Source organism: Arachis hypogaea, chromosome 10, assembly GCF_003086295.3.
Source record: "Arachis hypogaea cultivar Tifrunner chromosome 10, arahy.Tifrunner.gnm2.J5K5, whole genome shotgun sequence".
In the NCBI taxonomy this organism is placed as follows: Eukaryota; Viridiplantae; Streptophyta; class Magnoliopsida; order Fabales; family Fabaceae; genus Arachis; species Arachis hypogaea.
The window spans coordinates 107062943-107081666 of NC_092045.1; the positions used below are offsets into that span (position 1 = coordinate 107062943).

The following is an 18724-nucleotide window of genomic DNA, read 5'->3' on the forward strand; positions in this document are numbered from 1 at the left end:
CCTCAACATTCATTCCAGAAACCCTTTCTTCCTAAGAACACAGCAGTTCTCTCTGAGAACACCATTATCAGTCATCCAAAGCACCTTGGCTGCCGTCTCTTCTAGCCATACCCAGGCGGACCTCCTTCTTCCTTGTGCCTCCCACGACGGCCTCCGACCATGGAGCACACTGGTCGCCGCGAGTTTCACCATCAAAGACGCTATCGATTGCCCGATGCGCGCCCTTCACAACCACCTCGTCCCACTTTTTCTCTGTTTGAGTCTCATAGTCGCGCTCCCAGGGGAAGACCGCCATTGTGAGTGGTTGTGGCTTGGCCACATTTGAGGAAACACGTCGGAATAGAACACCTCCTCTCACCGTCACCGCTTTGTCATCCACCGTTGCTGCACTATCAATCGAGACTTCACGAGTATCTGTTCTCCTTTTGTGGCGCCTCTACCTATGGTCAGATCTGCTGATTCTTTCTCCTCGGCGGCACCTCCTCTGTTAAGCTTCATAGCGTCATCGGCGTCGACTAAGACCACCGTGTGCGAGTTCAGATGTGGTAGCTTTGGTGGTGGTCGCGTCACCCCTTCCGCCTCTATCAAGACGCTGCCCTGGATTGCAACTTCTTCCTTGGCTAGATCTGTTGCTTCTTCTTTTGTGTGTTCTAGATTCATCACTAATTCTAAAATTTTTGTTGCTGCATTCTCTAAATCTGCATCTTCATAATCTAAATCCGAATTATGGAATTGTAGAACTGTAAGTGTTGAATGTTCTGCTTCTAGATTTGTGGAATGTTTGTTGATTAGGTGAAATTCTGACTCTGAATTAGCTTGAAATATTTGAATTCGGATTATCTATTGATGATTCTGTTTCTTGCTCTGGTTGTGGTTGATACTTCTCCAAGTATGTTCTGATTTCTTTCAAAGCTATATCTAGATTTGAAACTTCATTCCAAGAAATTTCTGATGGCAGTATTGAAAGAGAATCTAGTACATAATGATACATAAATACTGTATCAAATACTGATATGTCTACGTTTGGATTGCATTTCTTCTATAATTTGAACCATGTTAGAGCCTTGTCTTTGAGCCATTTTTCAATCTCTAAAAATTTTTGCTATTCTATAGTTTCTTGAGTATTCTAAAATTGTTCTGTGAGAATAAGCCAATAGTATTTATCTCCAGTACCATCAAACATAAGAGATTTTTTCAATGAAAGCACCATTTGATACAATATTGTATCAAGAAATAGAGAGAATTAATAGAAATCAGAGAAAATAGAATAGAGATCCCTAGAATTAGGACCAAGAAGGGAATTAGAGTTTTCAATCATATCATGCCTCTCGACACTATTACATCAGTTTTCTATTTATAGCATAATTCTCTAATTGAGCTATAGACCCAATACTAATTCTATGAGATTGTGGCTATGGCTCGGTTAAGAACAATGCAGAACTGAGAAGGCTATTAACCATTAAGCGACATGCCAATTAAGATTCTTCTGTTGTAGTTGGAAGATGTGGATACTTGTGACGATATTGCTGAGAATTTGACACCAACTAGGCCAGAACCTGACCCTGATGCTAGTTATAGAAAAATCGAAGAATAATGAAAACAATTCACATTGGAGCTTAAACTTGAAACACCACAATATCTTGACTATTGAGGCTTCTGGGAGGGAGGGCTTCTTATTCTCACCCACACCTTCAGAAAAGAGAGAGAAGCAGGGACTCGGAGAGAAAGACAGAAGGAAGCCTCGCCCTTGCCCTTGCAGTGCCACGACTCACCTTCGCCTTGCCGTCGCCCTCACCTCGTGTTCTTTGTCGTCATCAGGGAGGTGGTGGTGGTGGTGATGGTTGTGTTCCTCGCGTTTTTCAGCATCACCACCGCCCTTCCCCTTCCCTCCCTGCCCTCTGCTGTCCAGACTCATTGCCACTACCACCACGCAGCATCACCGTCACTGCCATTAAGTTTCAAGTTCTTAATTTTTGTTCTTATTTATCACAATCCCTAATTTTTGTTCTTGTTCTTATTTTTGGATTTGTTGTTACTTTTTTTGGTTCTTTGGTTTGGTGAAAAATTGGAGGAAGAACAAGATGCTTTTATTGTATTTGATTGTTCTTGACAATTAGATTTATGAATTTTTTATTCTTGTAATTAGAGATGAATTTAGGAATTTCTGATTTTTGTAATTAGTTATGAATTCTGTTAATTGTATTTAAAGATTTTTAGTTTTGAATTTTATTAATAGAAGAAGAAGAAAAAGATTAACTTGTATTTGACTTTATGGTAATTAGATTTATGGATTTTTAGTTCTTGTAATTGGAGATGAATTTGAGAATTTCTGATTTTTGTAATTGGATCTAAAGTTTTGTTAATTGTATTTAAAGTTTTGTAGGTCTGAGTTTAGTTAATGGAAGAAGAAGAGTAGTAAAATGTTTGGGAAAAGGGGAGCATTTTTGTCATTTAGAATAATATTTTATTCAAAAAGATGAATTTAATATCAAATGAAATGTTGGAGGCAATTTTAAATCCAAAATAAGATTAAAGACGATTTTGATTTTGATTCTAAATTTTAAGGGTCAAAACAGTACTTATTCTTATATTTTTTTTATAAAAAATTAGTATACATACCATTTTTTTATATATTTTTCTTATTTGATGAATATAGATTTAAAGTTGTTGACTTGAAAAAAATTAATTATTAATTTTTTATTTTTTATAATATTTTAATTCGACAGATCAAAAATTAATTTATTTTAAATTGAAATTCTACTTAAAAATTTACTGTTAATGGTCAATATATTACTGTACATACATAAAGTAGAATTTGAATTACTATATGCATAAAGCATTAGTAGAATTTGAATTACTATATGCATAAAGCATTCAAACTCCTAATACTTATCTAAATAGATCATTAAATTAATCACTAAATTATCCAAATTGGTGAATAATTATTGAAAAAGTATAGAAAAATAATGTATATAGTCAACAACGGTTTTAAAAAAAGGTAAATTTATAATTAAAAATCAGATTCTTAATTAATTAAATAATTATGATCAGATTTTAAATTTGAAAACATTAGAATTAACACTTAAACCACTACGCACGTTACACTTTCACATATTTTACGTTTTGTATCCCACCACCTTCTCAATGGTGTCGGTTTCTCCCGCAACCGTCATAGTCATCACTACAAAGATCTTGACATCGCTGCTGCTTTACCACCGTAGTAGTTCTCTTCCTCCAGATAGTGACACCGTTTTGCACCCCCTCGCCGGTATCAATTTCCCTTGCAACAGTCATCGTCGTCGCCGCAAAACTCTCGCCGCCCGACCACCATACCACCTCTCCCTTCACGATTCGCAGCTCTGCTGATCAACCTTTTTTGCTGAATTTGACGATGCCTGGATTTGGCCATGGGGTTCATATTGCCCAAGAGTGAACTAAATATGGAGCCTATTCCTGAGCATCATAACCTGTCCAGTGGCTCATACCGCCAAGATCTCATGAGTTGCATGCCTCTTGGACATCACATGCGAAATTTCATTTTTTTATTCTTCTTTAAAGGAAATTCATAATATACCATATGGTCATTTTAGTAGATATGCGAATGGTTAATTTAATTTTTATGTGAATAGTTATTTGATTGGAATTTGTTTAGTTAGATACAATTAAAATATGCCGAATGTTCAATTTACTAGATATGCGAATGATTGATGGTTATCCTTAAGTATCGATGAGGGTTCTTATTGACGAACCAGCGGCAGTGAAGGGATCCCAGCGGCAACGATGGGAGCTAGTTGGTGACCAAGCAACCGCGTAACTGTAGAAAATTTGGGGAGAAGCTGTTATTTTAGTAAATTAGAGTATAATAGATTGTTAAAATTTTTGAATTACTGAACGAAATTTTTTAGTTGGGTAATTTGAGTGGAGTGTTTTTTTTTTAAATTTTATTAGGCCAAATTTTCAATCTGTTGTTTACATTGTTTAGATTTTTTATTGTCTATTAATTGAGCCGTTAATTATTAGTTGTTAATTCTATTCTGCCATCTTTCTCCCTAATGTTTGAACACTGATCTTCAGAATTCGTTGTCATTTGCTCGCTATTGAAGGCTATTGAGGGCTATGAAGCACAGACACTTCGCTGAGTTGTCATGTCTGTATGTCGGACACATTTCGAACACAATATTTACCGATATTTATTCGACACGCGTGTTTGCTGTGTCTAACCGTGTCTTAATAAAAAGAAAAAATTTTTTTCCAAATACTTTTGGATACACCTAAATACCATCACATATCAGTGTGTTCAACCTTATTCTTAACATATTTTTTTAAAATAAATTTATATATAATATATTATTATTTATTAAAATAAAAAATATTTTAAATACTTGATATAATTAAAATAAAATATTAAAAATAATTAAAAAATTAATTTATATTTTAATATCAATAAAATATTAAAATATTATTATAATTTATCTAAAAAAAATATTTTATATTATATATATATATATATTCGTGTCTTATAAAATTTTAATTCGTGTATCAATATATCTTATGTCGTGTCCTATCCCATAACAGTTTGTTCGTGCATGATTGATGGAGGGTAATCAGTTAGGTACGTTTATTGCACTTGCACACTCTTTATCCAGTTGATTAGGCAATGTATAGTCGGTGTATACGAGACAATTTAGTAAGCACACATACCGACATAAGGTCACATAATATAAACATACTGATCAAACAAGAGTAAAATTCTTAATTCATTTTCAATTTCTTACTTAAAATTTTACCCATCAAATAAAATATAAAAACATTCAAAGCATAACTATCAAAAATGAATCAATAATTAATCTAGTTAAAATATTAAATTATTAGATTAATTAATATTTTTAATAAATTAATTTTCTTGACCAAACTATTTTTTAAAATTAATTAGAATTCTATATATAAATTAGTGATAATTTTTTGGTTAATTCAAATAATATATATTATTGATATAATAATTTTATTTATTATTATGAAATACATAAAAATTTAAAATATTTTATATTATTATTATGAAAATTAATAAAATAAGTATCTACTAATATATATATATATAATTATAGTAATTATATTTTAATTAAAAAATAAATAACATGTTATTTTAATATGCATATTGTAAATAGAAAAGAAATGAAATTTAAGATAAGAAAGTGTCATTTTGTGGATAAAATAAAAATAAGATGCTTGGTGCCTAAGTTACACGCGTGGACGCGTGGTGAGTGACGTATATGCCTTGTTCATATAGCAATACTTAACCTCTATAAAAGACAAGTCCCTAAAAGCCTTCTCAAAAAGATGATCGAGGAGAGTAAGATGAAGACAAGAGCAGGAGACACGATGTTTGGTCAAATAGGATCCATAATTGCTTCATTGATGTTTATTTGGGCCATATTCGAGAAATTCTTCCCATTCCAAATCCGAAACCAAGCACAAAAACACACTCTAAGGTTGTTCTCTTTTGTTTACCCTTACATCCAAATCACATTCAATGAACTCATTGGTGATAGACACATGAGTAGAAGTGAGGCTTATACTTCCATACAGAATTACCTTTCTTCCAAGGCCACAACACAAGCTAAGAGACTCAAAGGTGACATAGGCAAGAACAACCAAACCCTTCTTCTTACCATGGATGACCATGAAGAAGTGTGTGATGAGTTCAATGGTGTTAAGCTTTGGTGGGTTTCTGGCAAAAACGTTGCCAAATCCCAAACACTTTCTCTACACAACAATTTAGCGGACGAGAAAAGGTACTACAAGCTTACCTTCCATAAACAACATAGAAACATGGTTTTAGGAACATATCTTAATCATGTTATGAGAGAAGGTAAAGCGGTTATGGTTAGAAATAGGCAGAGGAAGCTTTATACTAATAGCGGTTCGTTTTGGAACCATGTTGTGTTTGAGCATCCGGCAACGTTTGAAAGCGTGGCGATGGACGAGGAACTGAAGAAAAGGATCATTGATGATTTGGTAACGTTTAGTAAGTCAAGGGAGTTTTATGCAAGAATTGGAAGGGCCTGGAAGAGAGGGTATTTACTTTTTGGTCCTCCGGGGACGGGGAAGTCGACGATGATCGCGGCGATGGCGAATCTGTTGGGATATGATTTGTATGATTTGGAACTGACTGCTGTGAAGGACAACACAGAGTTGCGGAAGCTGTTGATTGAGACATCAAGCAAGTCCATTATTGTGATTGAGGACATAGATTGTTCACTTGATCTAACTGGTCAGAGGAGGAAGAAAATGGAAAGAGCGAAGGAAGATGAAGAAGAAGAAGAAGAAGAAGATCAACGGAAGAAGAAGCAGAGTGGGTTGAAAGAAAGAGATGTTAAGAGCAGCCAGGTTAGCTACATTGCAGAAATACTTCAATTTTAGTATTTTTTATTTTTTAAATTTTGTGAAAAAAAATAAAATATAAAAATAGAAAACTTAGCTACAAAGTTAATAGTTGAGAATAGTTAAATAATTTGATATGTTTAATTAAATTTAATCACTTACAACTATCTACAAACCCTAAATCATAAACCGAAACTCTAAATTCGAAATCCAAAATCCTAAAAAAAAATTTTAAAAACCAAAATTTTTTATTTTTAATTTTTAAATTATAAGATAAATTTTTTTATTTAAATTACAAAAATAAAATAAAGTCCAAATTTACATGAAATTATCGGTACTTAAATTTTCACCAAATTATTAAGTGCAAGTAAATCTAAACATTAGTTAGGGTGAGTTTTATTATATATAAAATATTTTAAAGTAAAAATATTATTATAATATAAAAATATTAATTAAAATATAAAAATATAATTTTTATTACTAATTGCATATTTTAATTCTTAAAATAATATCAAATAAAAATGACAAATCTAAATCTAATAAAATATATTAAATTTTAAGTTTGGTTAGATCTTGGCTTACGTGTTTGATTATTTTTTTTTTAAACGAGTTTTTTAAGTTTATATTAGATGAATATAATTTCAGTAGTTATTTTATTTTTGCTCGCTTAACTATGGTGTATATATCTAAAATCTATATCAAATATAATATTGTTATTTTAAACTTTTTAAAATTTGACTATTCTGTTATCTTTTTTTTTTTCATAAAATTATTATATTTATTGTTATGTGTCCTATCCGAATTGTATTGTACTTGGTACTCATGATGATATTTGTGCAATGAATGTAACAGGTTACACTCTCAGGGCTTCTGAACTTCATTGATGGATTGTGGTCTGCATGTGGAGGAGAGAGGCTAATAGTTTTCACTACAAACTATGTTGAGAAATTGGATCCAGCATTGGTGAGAAGAGGGAGAATGGACATGCACATTGAATTATCATACTGTGGATTTGAGGCATTCAAGTTGCTGGCCAAGAATTACCTTAAAATTGAATCACACCATTTGTTTTCAACAATTTCTGACTTGCTCAAACACTCTCAAATCACACCAGCTGATGTTGCTGAGCACTTTATGCCCAAACCTGCTTTTGGGAACAATCCAGACCTTTATTTGAAGGCTTTGATTCAATCACTTGAAGAAACCAACTTCAAACAGAACAAACATGCAAGCAATACTTAAAAAGATTCTTTTAACTATGTTATTTATGGAGCAATTCATTGACCAGCAACAGTAAGAGATTCTTAAATCGAGCTTAGAATCGGCGGCCGACTAAAGCCACAAATTAGAGGCTAAAAGGGAGTGGCTTAGTGGAAGGGAATGGATGAGGCATTCAAAAATATTTATACATTTTTTTTAAATTTTTTATCTGTTTATGTCATTGGAAAATTGTGGAAATATAGGGTCCTGTTAGGCCTGGATTTTGCTGAATTATTTTAGCGGCTATGTGTACAATAACTAATAGTTGAGGACCTAACTTAAAATCCAATAGATATGTGCTAAAATGATGATAAAGTTGAACAGAATGAACCAGAGCTTATCATTTGGGAAGCTAATATCATATCCCTTTAATTATATGCAAACACTGAACTGTGAATGGTTAAAACTTACAAGTTGCTTAAAAGACGGTGGCCAAAAACAGGGTTGAAAACACACACAATGCAAAGAAACAAGAACTAATATTGCAGTAGGAAACATCAAAATGCATGTCTACTTGGATTTTCTCTCTTTAAAAAATAAAATAAATAAATTCAACAGTTTTGAAAATAATAAGAATAAAAACCTGTTATTATGTACTCAGATTTGATTATATAGAAATAAATATATATTCCTCTTTTTCCTTTCCTAAATGGATCACTATCCTTTTTTTCCAATTAAGAAGTCCTCTTAATAATTTGTCTTCTCGAATTTCTTTTTGAAGAATAACTTATTTTCATTGTTATACATACTGGACCAAATCATGAAGTTATAAAGAACATAAATCCATTAGGCCGACAAATTTTTTTTTTGGGAGTTGGCAAATATCTGAAACTCCGTATTTTGGTCAGAAAATGTGAAAAACTCCATAAATTTGAACGAATTTCGAATTTATTTTTCTTTGTTGGGCCTCCCCTTTTGTTTATTCATGGACATGACCCGTTCCATCTACATCCATTAGGCAAATCATTTAACAAAAAAAAAAATGATAGTCAATCCTCTAAAGTGAAAAAGTTGGTAAAATTATAAAATAACACAATTAATTGAATTAGTTGACTGGTTAATTCACTCGTTAAGTGTCCAAAATTTGAATTTTATATTGTATGCAAGCAACTTATTAACTAATGATAACTCTTTAAATAAAATTTAATTTTTAATAGATTAATTTTTGACCTATTGAAATTGAAAAATACCATAGACGACAAAAAAAAACACTAATTATCTTTGAATTTCTAACCATTATTAATTGAAATTCTTACCATCTTAATTTAAAGATAATTAAAATCTTGCTTTATTATTTTATCATGTTCTTCACTTTTGTGAACTTTATCCTATAAACTTACTACTTTACCTTGTTTTAATATTCAAAATCAATCAATGTGAATGCATGGATGCTTTGAATTTGCATCAACTCCCAGAAATTCCAATTTGGTCCCTTCATTTCTTCCCCGCTTCCCACTTTTGTAAACGACAGTTAACTACTAAACTATTTGATTTGATGAAATTTTTTACAAAACGGAGACGAGAGTGGATACCTAGAACTTTAGAATTTGTTTTTCTGAACCACCAAAAAAATAATGTTCTTTTTAGGTAAATAATTTTTAGAATTTGATTGAATTTTATTTTACAACTTTTATAAGAATATATTTTTCTTCATAACAATTATATTTCTAAAATGTTGATGCATAAGCGTTCTTTTATTTTTTAACTTATGTTTAGGTAGTTTCTTTATTTAAGAAGAATGGGAGCAATAAATATCGATCTCTATTTTTTTTTTCTTAAAAATTTTAACACCATATAATACAATTATTTAATCCAAAAAATTAAACATTTGGATTAAAGTATGTATTTATATCCTGGTTTAATAAATAAAATTTAAATCTAATAAAAGATAAAAAAAAATCCATAAAAAAAGATGATTTTTTTTATGTACGTACCCGACTTCTTTAAAGAGGTTGGACACCGATAAAAAAGGACAAAGCTTTACTTGCTTAAAACAGATAATTATCCATAGGAATTTCGACTGGAATATTTATCTTTTTTGATAAGATAAGTCCTAACAAATTTTTAAGATAAAGAGAACAATTATCCATAAAAAAAGATGAAATTGTTCCAACAAAAATAGTTATCGTCTCTACTATAAGTACATTGAGGTATATACATGTTCTAATCTATTAGAAACCTGCTTAAAGTTTTTGCTAACTTAAGTATTGTAGTCTCTTACAGGTACTAACCCCACTTCATCACAAGAAACTCAGACCGACGGTAACTCGGCACCAAAGAGGTCAGACGCTGCCACATTCTGGACCTCAAGTTTAGGCTTAAATTAACATTTCAGGTAACTCTCGGGACAATATGTAAATAATTATATATGTAAGAGGTGTTAGCTAAAAATTAACAGTTAATTAAAGAATAGTAGTAAAAAAATGTTAAAAAAAATTATTTATAAGATTAACCAGTTAATTATAAAAAATTAGTAAAAAAATAAAATAAAAAGTTAAATGTTTTGTATAAATCATTACTCTATTATACCTAATTGAATTTTAGTTAAATTCTCATGGAATCTCTAAATCTTTCAGTATTTTTTAATTTTAAATTCACCAATTCAACGATGAATCCAATTTTGAGAAGCTCTTAAAAGTATTGTCGCCAGCACATATATAATTATGCTTCCATGTTTTCTTTATTTGACTAGTATTAGTAATTAATGTTTTCTCTCACTTTTCTTTCTAATTCTTCTACTTAAACAAGTCACACCTTTCTAGAAACTAGGTGCCTGATTCAATACTCCTAGAAGATTTGGAGTATTAAAACTCTTCTTAAAGAGTTAAACAAAAATTAACGTATTTGGAGTTTTAGTACTCTTTAATGGTGCCTGATTCAATACTCCTAAAAGGTTTGGAGTATTAAAACTCTTCTTAAAGAGTTAAACAAAAGTTAACGTATTTGGAGTTTTAGTACTCCTTAATTAAGAAGAGAGAGAAGAATCATCATTTAATTATTAAGAAAAGAAAAAAGAATTAATAAATTCTATTTGGGTTAAATTTTTTGTTTTAATTTAAATTTATTTTATTTTTAAATTGATATTAAATTATTATAAAATTATGATAAAAATAAAAATTTAAAAGAATTAAAAAGATATAATACTCTTATTATTCTAAAATTTTTTTATTTAAACAAACATATTCATATTATTTTAAAATTAATATGAATAAATTTATTTAAAATTTTTAAATTTTAAATAAATATATTCATCTTATTTTAAATAAATGTTCTCGTATTATTTTTTTTAAAACGATTAAACATGATTTTTAAATATTTCAACAAAAGAGATAGATATATGTAATCTTTCAAATTAATAATATTAGAGTGTATATATAAATACATAATATCTGAAAAGATTAATAAATCTTACCTAGAAAATATAGTTAGAGATATTTTTTGCTTAAGATAATAAAAATAATACGAATATATTTATTTTTATTAAATTAAATTATTAATTTAAATTATATCTATCTAAATTTTAAATAAAAAATTTTAAAAATTTAAAATTAAAATATGTGAATAAAATTAGATTAATAAAAAAAATAAAAATATACGAATACGATTCAAATTGTATAGAAATAGGAATAAGTTTTTCAGTGAACAAATTCATTATTTTCAATGAACAAAAAAAAGATAGTATATTAAATAAACTTTATGAAATAAATTATAATTTTAAATAAATAATTAAAATAAATAAAATATAAAATTATTAATTAATTAGATTTTATTAACTAATTAAATAACTTATATACTAATAGAGCATATTAAATTTCTTATAATAATTATAATTATTATTTATTAAAAATATATTTTATAAGTTGTAATTAATGTATTTGTAGTTTTTCAAAAAAAAGTATTAATTGTTTATTGATTTCATCAGTATGCATTAAATGTTAACCTAAATCAACGCAAAGTAAATTAAATTTTAAATTTTAATAGTGTTTTTTTTTTTGTTAAAGTTATATGGAGTTTCTACATGCATATATAATTGTTGAGTATAATAAATACTAAATAGTCAACATCACAGATTAAGTATGTGTGTTAGTTTAGTTCTTGAAAAATTATATTTTAACTTGATCTTTAGAAAATATAATTATATATTAAATTGATTATTTTATCAGTTAAATGATTATTTCTTATAAAATATAACTATAAATTAAATTAATCTTTTTATTAATTAAATAATGACATGTGACATGATCATGATATATCATCATCTAATTAGTAAAAAAATTAATTTAATTTATTATTAAATAAAAACTCACAAATAGTTATCTTTATGTAAAGTTGATAACTAAAAATTATTAGATAATTTAATAAATTTGACTAATTAAATTATTATCTAATGATTATTAACTTTACATAAAAATAACTGCAATAAATTTTTATCTTATTATTATCAACTTTGTTACGTATATATTAAAATCAGTCATTAATATAAAATATATATTAAAAATACAAAATATATATACTAATTTAAAATAAATTAAATTATATATGTATTTATACACAAATACATAGTGATTGATTTTGATGTCTAATTTTAATATGTAAATAATATTTTTTTATCACTATACCCTTTAAAAATTAATTTGAGATTTAAAAGAATAAATTAACACACACTTAATCTTTCGAGAACCATTGAATATTAACCCATAATAACCACTATAATTCTCAGAATAATCAATCATGAGTACGTGTAAACTGCATTTAAGTTCATGTGAGAAATTGATGATGATGTCTAATTAATAATTAATAATAAAATGTTAAACTAATCAATAACCTCCAAACTTAGAAATTCTTGCTCCCCTCCAATTTTCCAAAAGCCCTTCCAATAATTTGAGGGGTTGCAACTTCGCAGTAAGTTCATACTTCTAGTTCTAGATACTCACACTGCACTGAACTCTGAATTCTATATATACACACACCAAGTGTATGGCATGTGGATCACACCACAAAGAACAAATAATGCGAAAAATTGAATTGCAGAGGTTTAGGATGTTTTGTCGCAGGAGAAATAGCACCAGATTAATACATAGAACATAAATGAATATGTTTGTATGGTTGGCGCTATTCTCCTGCGACATGATATCCTTTAATCTCTATCCACAATCATTGATGTGATCTTTTTATCTTCACACGAACATATATAAATGAGGTAATTTGATTATCACCAATTATGTTTTTTTTTCCCTTCTTTTTTTCACTGTAATATTCGTTCCGATTTTGTTGACACATACGTTATCTTTCCAAGAATTAATGATATATGATCAGTTTGGTCTTTAAGGAAATTGATTGGTGTCATAATTTTGGAATTGCAAATTTGTAATACAGTAATGTTATGTAGTCAAAAAATTATAAATAATAAATAAAACACTACTACATAATTGACTTTTACTAACATTTAAAAAATGTTACTAAATTATATTAAAATGTTATCTATGTATATTAGTAACATTTTAACAAATGTTAAATATACCCTATGTTACTAAAGAGTTTTACTAACATTTTTCTAAAGATTTAATAACATTTAGTAAAAATATTACAAAAGATATTCTATAGTAATATTTTGAGAAATGTTACAATAGATATTTCTTAGTAACACTTAGAGAAATGTTACAATAGATAGTTTTTGTAACACTTAAAAAATATTATAATAAATATTTTATGTAACATTTAAAAAAATGTTACCATAGATATTTTTTGTAACACTTAGAAAAATATTACCGTAGATATTTTTTGTAACACTTACAAAATGTTATAAAAGATCTTTAGTGATATTTTTTTAGTTATATTATACTATTTTTTATTTTATATTATACACAATATAAATATACTAAAATTAATTACTACAACATAAAATATTTCATTAAATTCACAAATTCACAAAATGAAATTTTTATTACTCTTTTATTAATCAATAATCATTGTATAAGTTTGCTTCGTAATGCAAATAAAATGAGGAAAAAAATACTTATAGCATTTAAACTCTATTTCCATTGCGAATATCGCATTTGACAACAACTGACAAGTCTCCTACGCGCTCTTCATGCAGAATTGAACTTGGAGAATTTGATTCATTCTTTATATTGGATTCCATGACATGCTGTATTGCCTTGATGGCCATGAATATCGAGGTATCAACAAATCGATCGACTGTGCAGCAGGAAAGCTTTTCTATCTCTGACCACTCTCTCCTCTTCAACATTTCCCCATGTAACTTCTATCTTTATATCTGACTGAATCCTCAAAACAGGTACTCTAAGTTAGCTCTAGATAAACCAAACATCTTATGTCTTAAACCGAAATACAGTAACAACAGCAGCAGTGCACAAAATTCACAATTCACTTGCTTCACCGGATTATCCTTGCCTACAAGTTCGTGTCATCATAACGATCTTCCCATGTAGCAATTTCTGAAACAAAGTTGTAAGTTTATCAGTTTGGCATGCAAGGCAACTCATTTCATATCACCAACAAATAATTGAATAATCATTGAGATCACCTTAAATCAAAACATGAAGTTAAGTTTATATTCATGAATGAAGTATGCAAGTTACTTTTAAGTTTTAAGTACATATGTGACTTCCTAAGCTTTCACAGCCACAACTAGATTATTTCATACAAGATCAGATAGAAAGGTCACATAAATGTGAGGAAAAACATTCACTGTAATGTACTTGGAATTCTAGGACCTGAATTAAATGATATCTCTCTTATATGCACTCTTACTAAAGAATGCCAACTTGTTTTCATTTAACTAAATGGTTTTAGATTTTTCTAAAGGAAACAATGAAATAAGAAAATCTTGTAAGTTGTATCACTCTTCTAAAATCATGAAACGGGGAATACAATGAAAACAATCTGACATCTTTATAATTAATCTCAAAAATAAATGAAAACTATTTGGTTATTCTTATTAAAGGCTTGTAAGTGGGGTTAATGAATTTTGAGCAAAAGTATATAAAACTTCGGCAAGAAATTGTACAATGATGAGATAATAAAACTTTTCAAAATATGCCTAGATAACTTCATACCTAAACCTATTCCGACTCCGAGCTTCAAGGCTTTATTGTTATCCTTTGGCACTGCAGCACAAGTTAATCGAAGAAATTAATTAAAGCAAACAAAAAATCAGTAGTATACTAAGCAGCAGATGATTAAAAAGCGTACCTTTTAAAATAACAAAATGCTCAGGTGGCCCAGGCTGCATTATAGCCCTTTTAAACACCTCATGCGAAACAACAACAATAAGCAATCAAGAAAAACAAAGTAATAAAGTCAAGTTCTAGAACACAGAAAAAGGAATAAAATCAAACACAGCAAATTCACACAAAACAGTGTTTAAAATTGGGACAGTATTTTACTTAACAAGTGGAATATGGAAAATCACTTAAAACTAAAAATTTAACATTTGACACAACGTCAATATAAAATCTAATCATAAATATATTCACCTAGTTGAAGGCATTTAAGATTTTAACATAATTAGCTTAGAAGTCATATAGAATTAATATTTCTATCCAAAATAAAAAGTAAAGTAAAATAAGATTAGTTGATAATGGCAAAGGCCTATTGGTAACAACACAAGGATTAGGTTGACCTTAGCTTGCACTAGATTCTGATTGATCACACTCAATGCTCTTCTGTTTTGTCGAAACTTAGTCTTAGAATATGATACTCATAGCTTAGAACCTGTTACATTATACACATGCATTCTTTAATAGAGTAATTCAAACTACACCATAGATTAAAATTGCTATGGTTTAATAACAATAGGTAGAAAAAGAAATCTGAATATCAATAAAAATGGTATATGCTCATTGTCACATAAGTTGACAAACTTTAACTAGTAATTATATTAATCACTTATGAACCACATAGTTGTTATCCTATGCAGACAATATATAGATTGATTCTGCAATGATAATTTAAGTAAGAAAAGGACCTAAAGGATTATAAATTTTGGTTAGAATTCATTTCTTGATGAATGCAAAGTATTGGACTTTCTACCTAATTGCAATAATGGAATTGGAAGAAGGATTGTTAATGTAATTTTCGGTGAATATTACCTGCAAATTAAGACTTTAGAAAAGCTTCATCTATCACATTAGGCCCTTGGAGTTAGTCCCACAACTATATCTCTGTGACCCTGCTGATAAGTGTTTTTCATGAATAACAGAGTCTACGGCAATGAGTGCTAAATTCAGTTAAACAAAATGTCAGTGTTAGCAGTCTACTCTCTTTTGCATTCATCAAGAAATGAATTCTAACCTATTCCATGAATTTTCTATATATTTTATTTCAAATTTTCTCGGATAATAACAACATCTATATGAATGATTTAACTTTATAAAATAACAAGTTCTTATATATGGACTATGGAGCAATATAAATATATATATATATATATATATAGTCCCTAATTAAAAAATATATGTACAAGTATACATTATCAATATTGAAGTTGACAAAAATTTCAGTCTATAACTTCCGGTGCACGCAATAGTCGTAACATGTCACATCATATCCAAGTGATGCTTCTCTCGTTCTAATTACTAATTACTAACACTTTGCTTTCTAGTGCAAAAAATTGCTACGACAACTAAATGAATTTGGGAAATGAAGCGAGGAAAGAAAAAGGAGTACCTTAGCAGCTGGAGAAGCAATTCTGGAATCATCAGTGTCCTGCTCGAGACTCTCGGGTTTGAATTGAGAAGATCTTAACATTAGGAATTCAGTCAATTCATAGCCAACAGATCTTAACAAATATATACAAAAAGCATAAGAAGATTGCAAGAATAATAATGAAGCAGTGAAAATTAGAAAAGAAAGAACACGAAAGGAGGTTCTTCTTCTCCTTCTCCGTCAGACTCACCTCAAAACAGAGAGTAGCAAACCCTAGAAATGATCGAGAGATAAAAATAGAGTTTGTTGAAACGAGAGAGATTCAAAGAGCGAAGTGCGAGCCAGATTGAAAGCACAATCGAGATCGAGATCAAGAGCGCGAGTGAGATTGAGAGTGAGATTGCGAAGGTGAACAAGATTTGGAGTGAGATCGCCACAGCTTTGGCGCATTGATTCTCTGCGCTAGCAGGTTCCCCAATCTCTCTTCTGTTCCAGCCATTAGGTTAGTGTATCTTTGGGCGCTATTATTTTGTTAAAAAAAAATCTTTTTTCAATGAAAAAAGATCTTTTTTTATTTTTTAACGTGTTTGGTAAATTTCTAGTAGTAAAAGTAAAAACACTAGTAAAATAAAAAAAGATCTTTTTTGAGAAGCTGTAATTTATATCTTTTTTTAAAAGATCTTTTTTTCTTAAAAAAAAAGATGTTTTTCATGTAATAAATAAACAAAAAAGTACTTTTATATTGTTATACCCAAACATAATTGATAGATAAAAAGACCTTTTTACATGAGATATCCAAACATAAAATTACTTTTACTTCTCTATAAAATCTTTTAAAAAAAGATAACTCGAAAAAAGATCTTTTCTTAGAAGCTCACCCAAACAAGGCCTAAGTCTCCGATTCTGACTTTGAGAGAAGGGAAGGTTTATTTATTTTTATGTTAATAGGAATAGGGAACACTTTTTTAGTTTTTCTTAAAAAATTACATTATTTACTAACATTTCCTTATAAATGTTACTTTATATATAATTTTATTATAATTACTAACACTCTAATAAATATTAAGGAATAAATGTTACTAAATGTTTAAAATGTAATAGTGAAAATATATACTTAATAATATTTTTATTTATATATAGTTGCTGGAAAATGGAAGCTGGAACTTTTTTATCTTTCTCTCAAGCTGGAATAATCTTGAAACTTTGGTTATGTTAATTAACAAACATATTTTACAGCTATGTCACTTGACTATATATGTATTATATTTATGTTTGGATGTTATTTAAAGTTTTACTAGCAATCACGTGTTACTACGTATACACCACCCTAATAAGTTTTGGTTTTGTTGACTTACGTAAAATTCAAGCTTCATGTTATTTATTACATTCATAAATATATGCCAGCAACTGTAAAAATAAGTCATTTATATTTTATATAATATATATAATTTAATTTATTTTTAATATATATTGTATCTATTTCTCATAAAAAACTTACAAGCAACTACACACGTTAATTATTTTTTTTTAAGATTTTTTTTACTAAAGATAAGGAAAAATTTACAAGCAATTATACATGTTAATTATTTTTTTTAAGATTTTTTTACCAAAGATAAAGAGACTTGAACCTACAATCTCTTAAGTGAGAATAAAAAGACTATGTCATTTGAGTTATAATTCGTTAGCATTTCTCTCAAGATTCTTACAAAAAACACTTAATGTTAATTAATTAAATGATTTCATACTTCAAATGTTTATTTCCTTCAACGGAATAATCTAGATATCAAGAATATATGAATATAGGAGATCATCAATAGCTAGAATTTGAATCCTCTGCTCTACTAAAATAAATTGACAAAAAAATTTAAAATGAAAAATATTAAATAATCAATTTTAGATCAATAACTCTTACTGTTCCACATAATTTCAATAAAAAAAATTGAAGGAAAATTATTACCTCATCATTTCTCTTTTCACTTTATAACTTCAGTGATCCATCCAACCAAGTTTCTGCTAAAATATAAGTTACCAAATGTTTTCTAGAAGTTAAGTACACAATAGTATTAAAAATAACTTATATTTGTCTCTATAAATTAAAATATTTGCATTTTAGTTTTGTTTTTGTAAAAGAAAAGTTTTGATTCAGTAAAAATTAAAAAAGTTTTAGGTTTATCTACCATTAATAAATTTATTCAGGATACGTTTACTTGTAATAATGACGTTGTAAGAAAAAAAGCTGATATTATAAGATATCTCTAATCTTGTATTTATTATGAGAAATTTGAAATTGGGACATGTATATAAATTAGGTGTAAATTAAGTAATACTTGTGCATTGAAATTAAATTGGGAGCATATGGAAGCTTGTTGGTGATTGGAGCCAAGACTTGGGTTGGTTTCTCAAACTTGTGAGG

The 18724-nt window shown here is 28.5% G+C and overlaps 1 protein-coding gene and 3 long non-coding RNA genes across 5 annotated transcripts; 2 read left to right on the forward strand and 2 right to left on the reverse strand.

The window, feature by feature from the left end:
- Positions 1-26: 26 nt before the first annotated feature.
- On the forward strand, positions 27-2262 carry LOC140175894 (uncharacterized). Its single transcript, XR_011866889.1, has 2 exons — positions 27-643; positions 1496-2262. It is a non-coding gene; the product is annotated as an uncharacterized lncRNA (long non-coding RNA).
- Positions 2263-5337: 3075 nt separating this feature from the next.
- Positions 5338-7997, forward strand: LOC112716352 (AAA-ATPase ASD, mitochondrial). Its single transcript, XM_025768247.3, has 2 exons — positions 5338-6387; positions 7234-7997. The coding sequence occupies exons 1-2, from the start codon at positions 5338-5340 to the stop codon at positions 7621-7623; spliced, it is 1440 nt and encodes a 479-aa protein (XP_025624032.1). The 3' UTR covers positions 7624-7997.
- A 5568-nt stretch (positions 7998-13565) lies between these two features.
- On the reverse strand, positions 13566-15008 carry LOC140175895 (uncharacterized). 2 transcript variants are annotated; one of them, XR_011866891.1, is made up of 4 exons: positions 14857-15008; positions 14721-14771; positions 14037-14099; positions 13566-13922 (listed from the first exon to the last, which is right to left on the reverse strand). It is a non-coding gene; the product is annotated as an uncharacterized lncRNA (long non-coding RNA). The 2 variants fall into 2 exon arrangements; XR_011866890.1 differs by having other exon boundaries at positions 13857-14099.
- Positions 15009-15057: 49 nt separating this feature from the next.
- LOC112716353 (uncharacterized) lies at positions 15058-16816 on the reverse strand. The gene is made up of 4 exons (XR_003160302.3): positions 16562-16816; positions 16333-16444; positions 15756-15835; positions 15058-15378 (listed from the first exon to the last, which is right to left on the reverse strand). It is a non-coding gene; the product is annotated as an uncharacterized lncRNA (long non-coding RNA).
- Between the last annotated feature and the right edge of the window lie 1908 nt (positions 16817-18724).

Bases quoted from the DNA above. Each gene is read 5' to 3' on its own strand.
- LOC112716352 (XM_025768247.3), top strand. From the start codon at position 5,338: ATGATCGAGGAGAGTAAGATGAAGACAAGAGCAGGAGACACGATGTTT. The intron at 6,388-7,233 runs GTTAGCTACATT...TGAATGTAACAG, and splicing joins GAGATGTTAAGAGCAGCCAG to GTTACACTCTCAGGGCTTCT.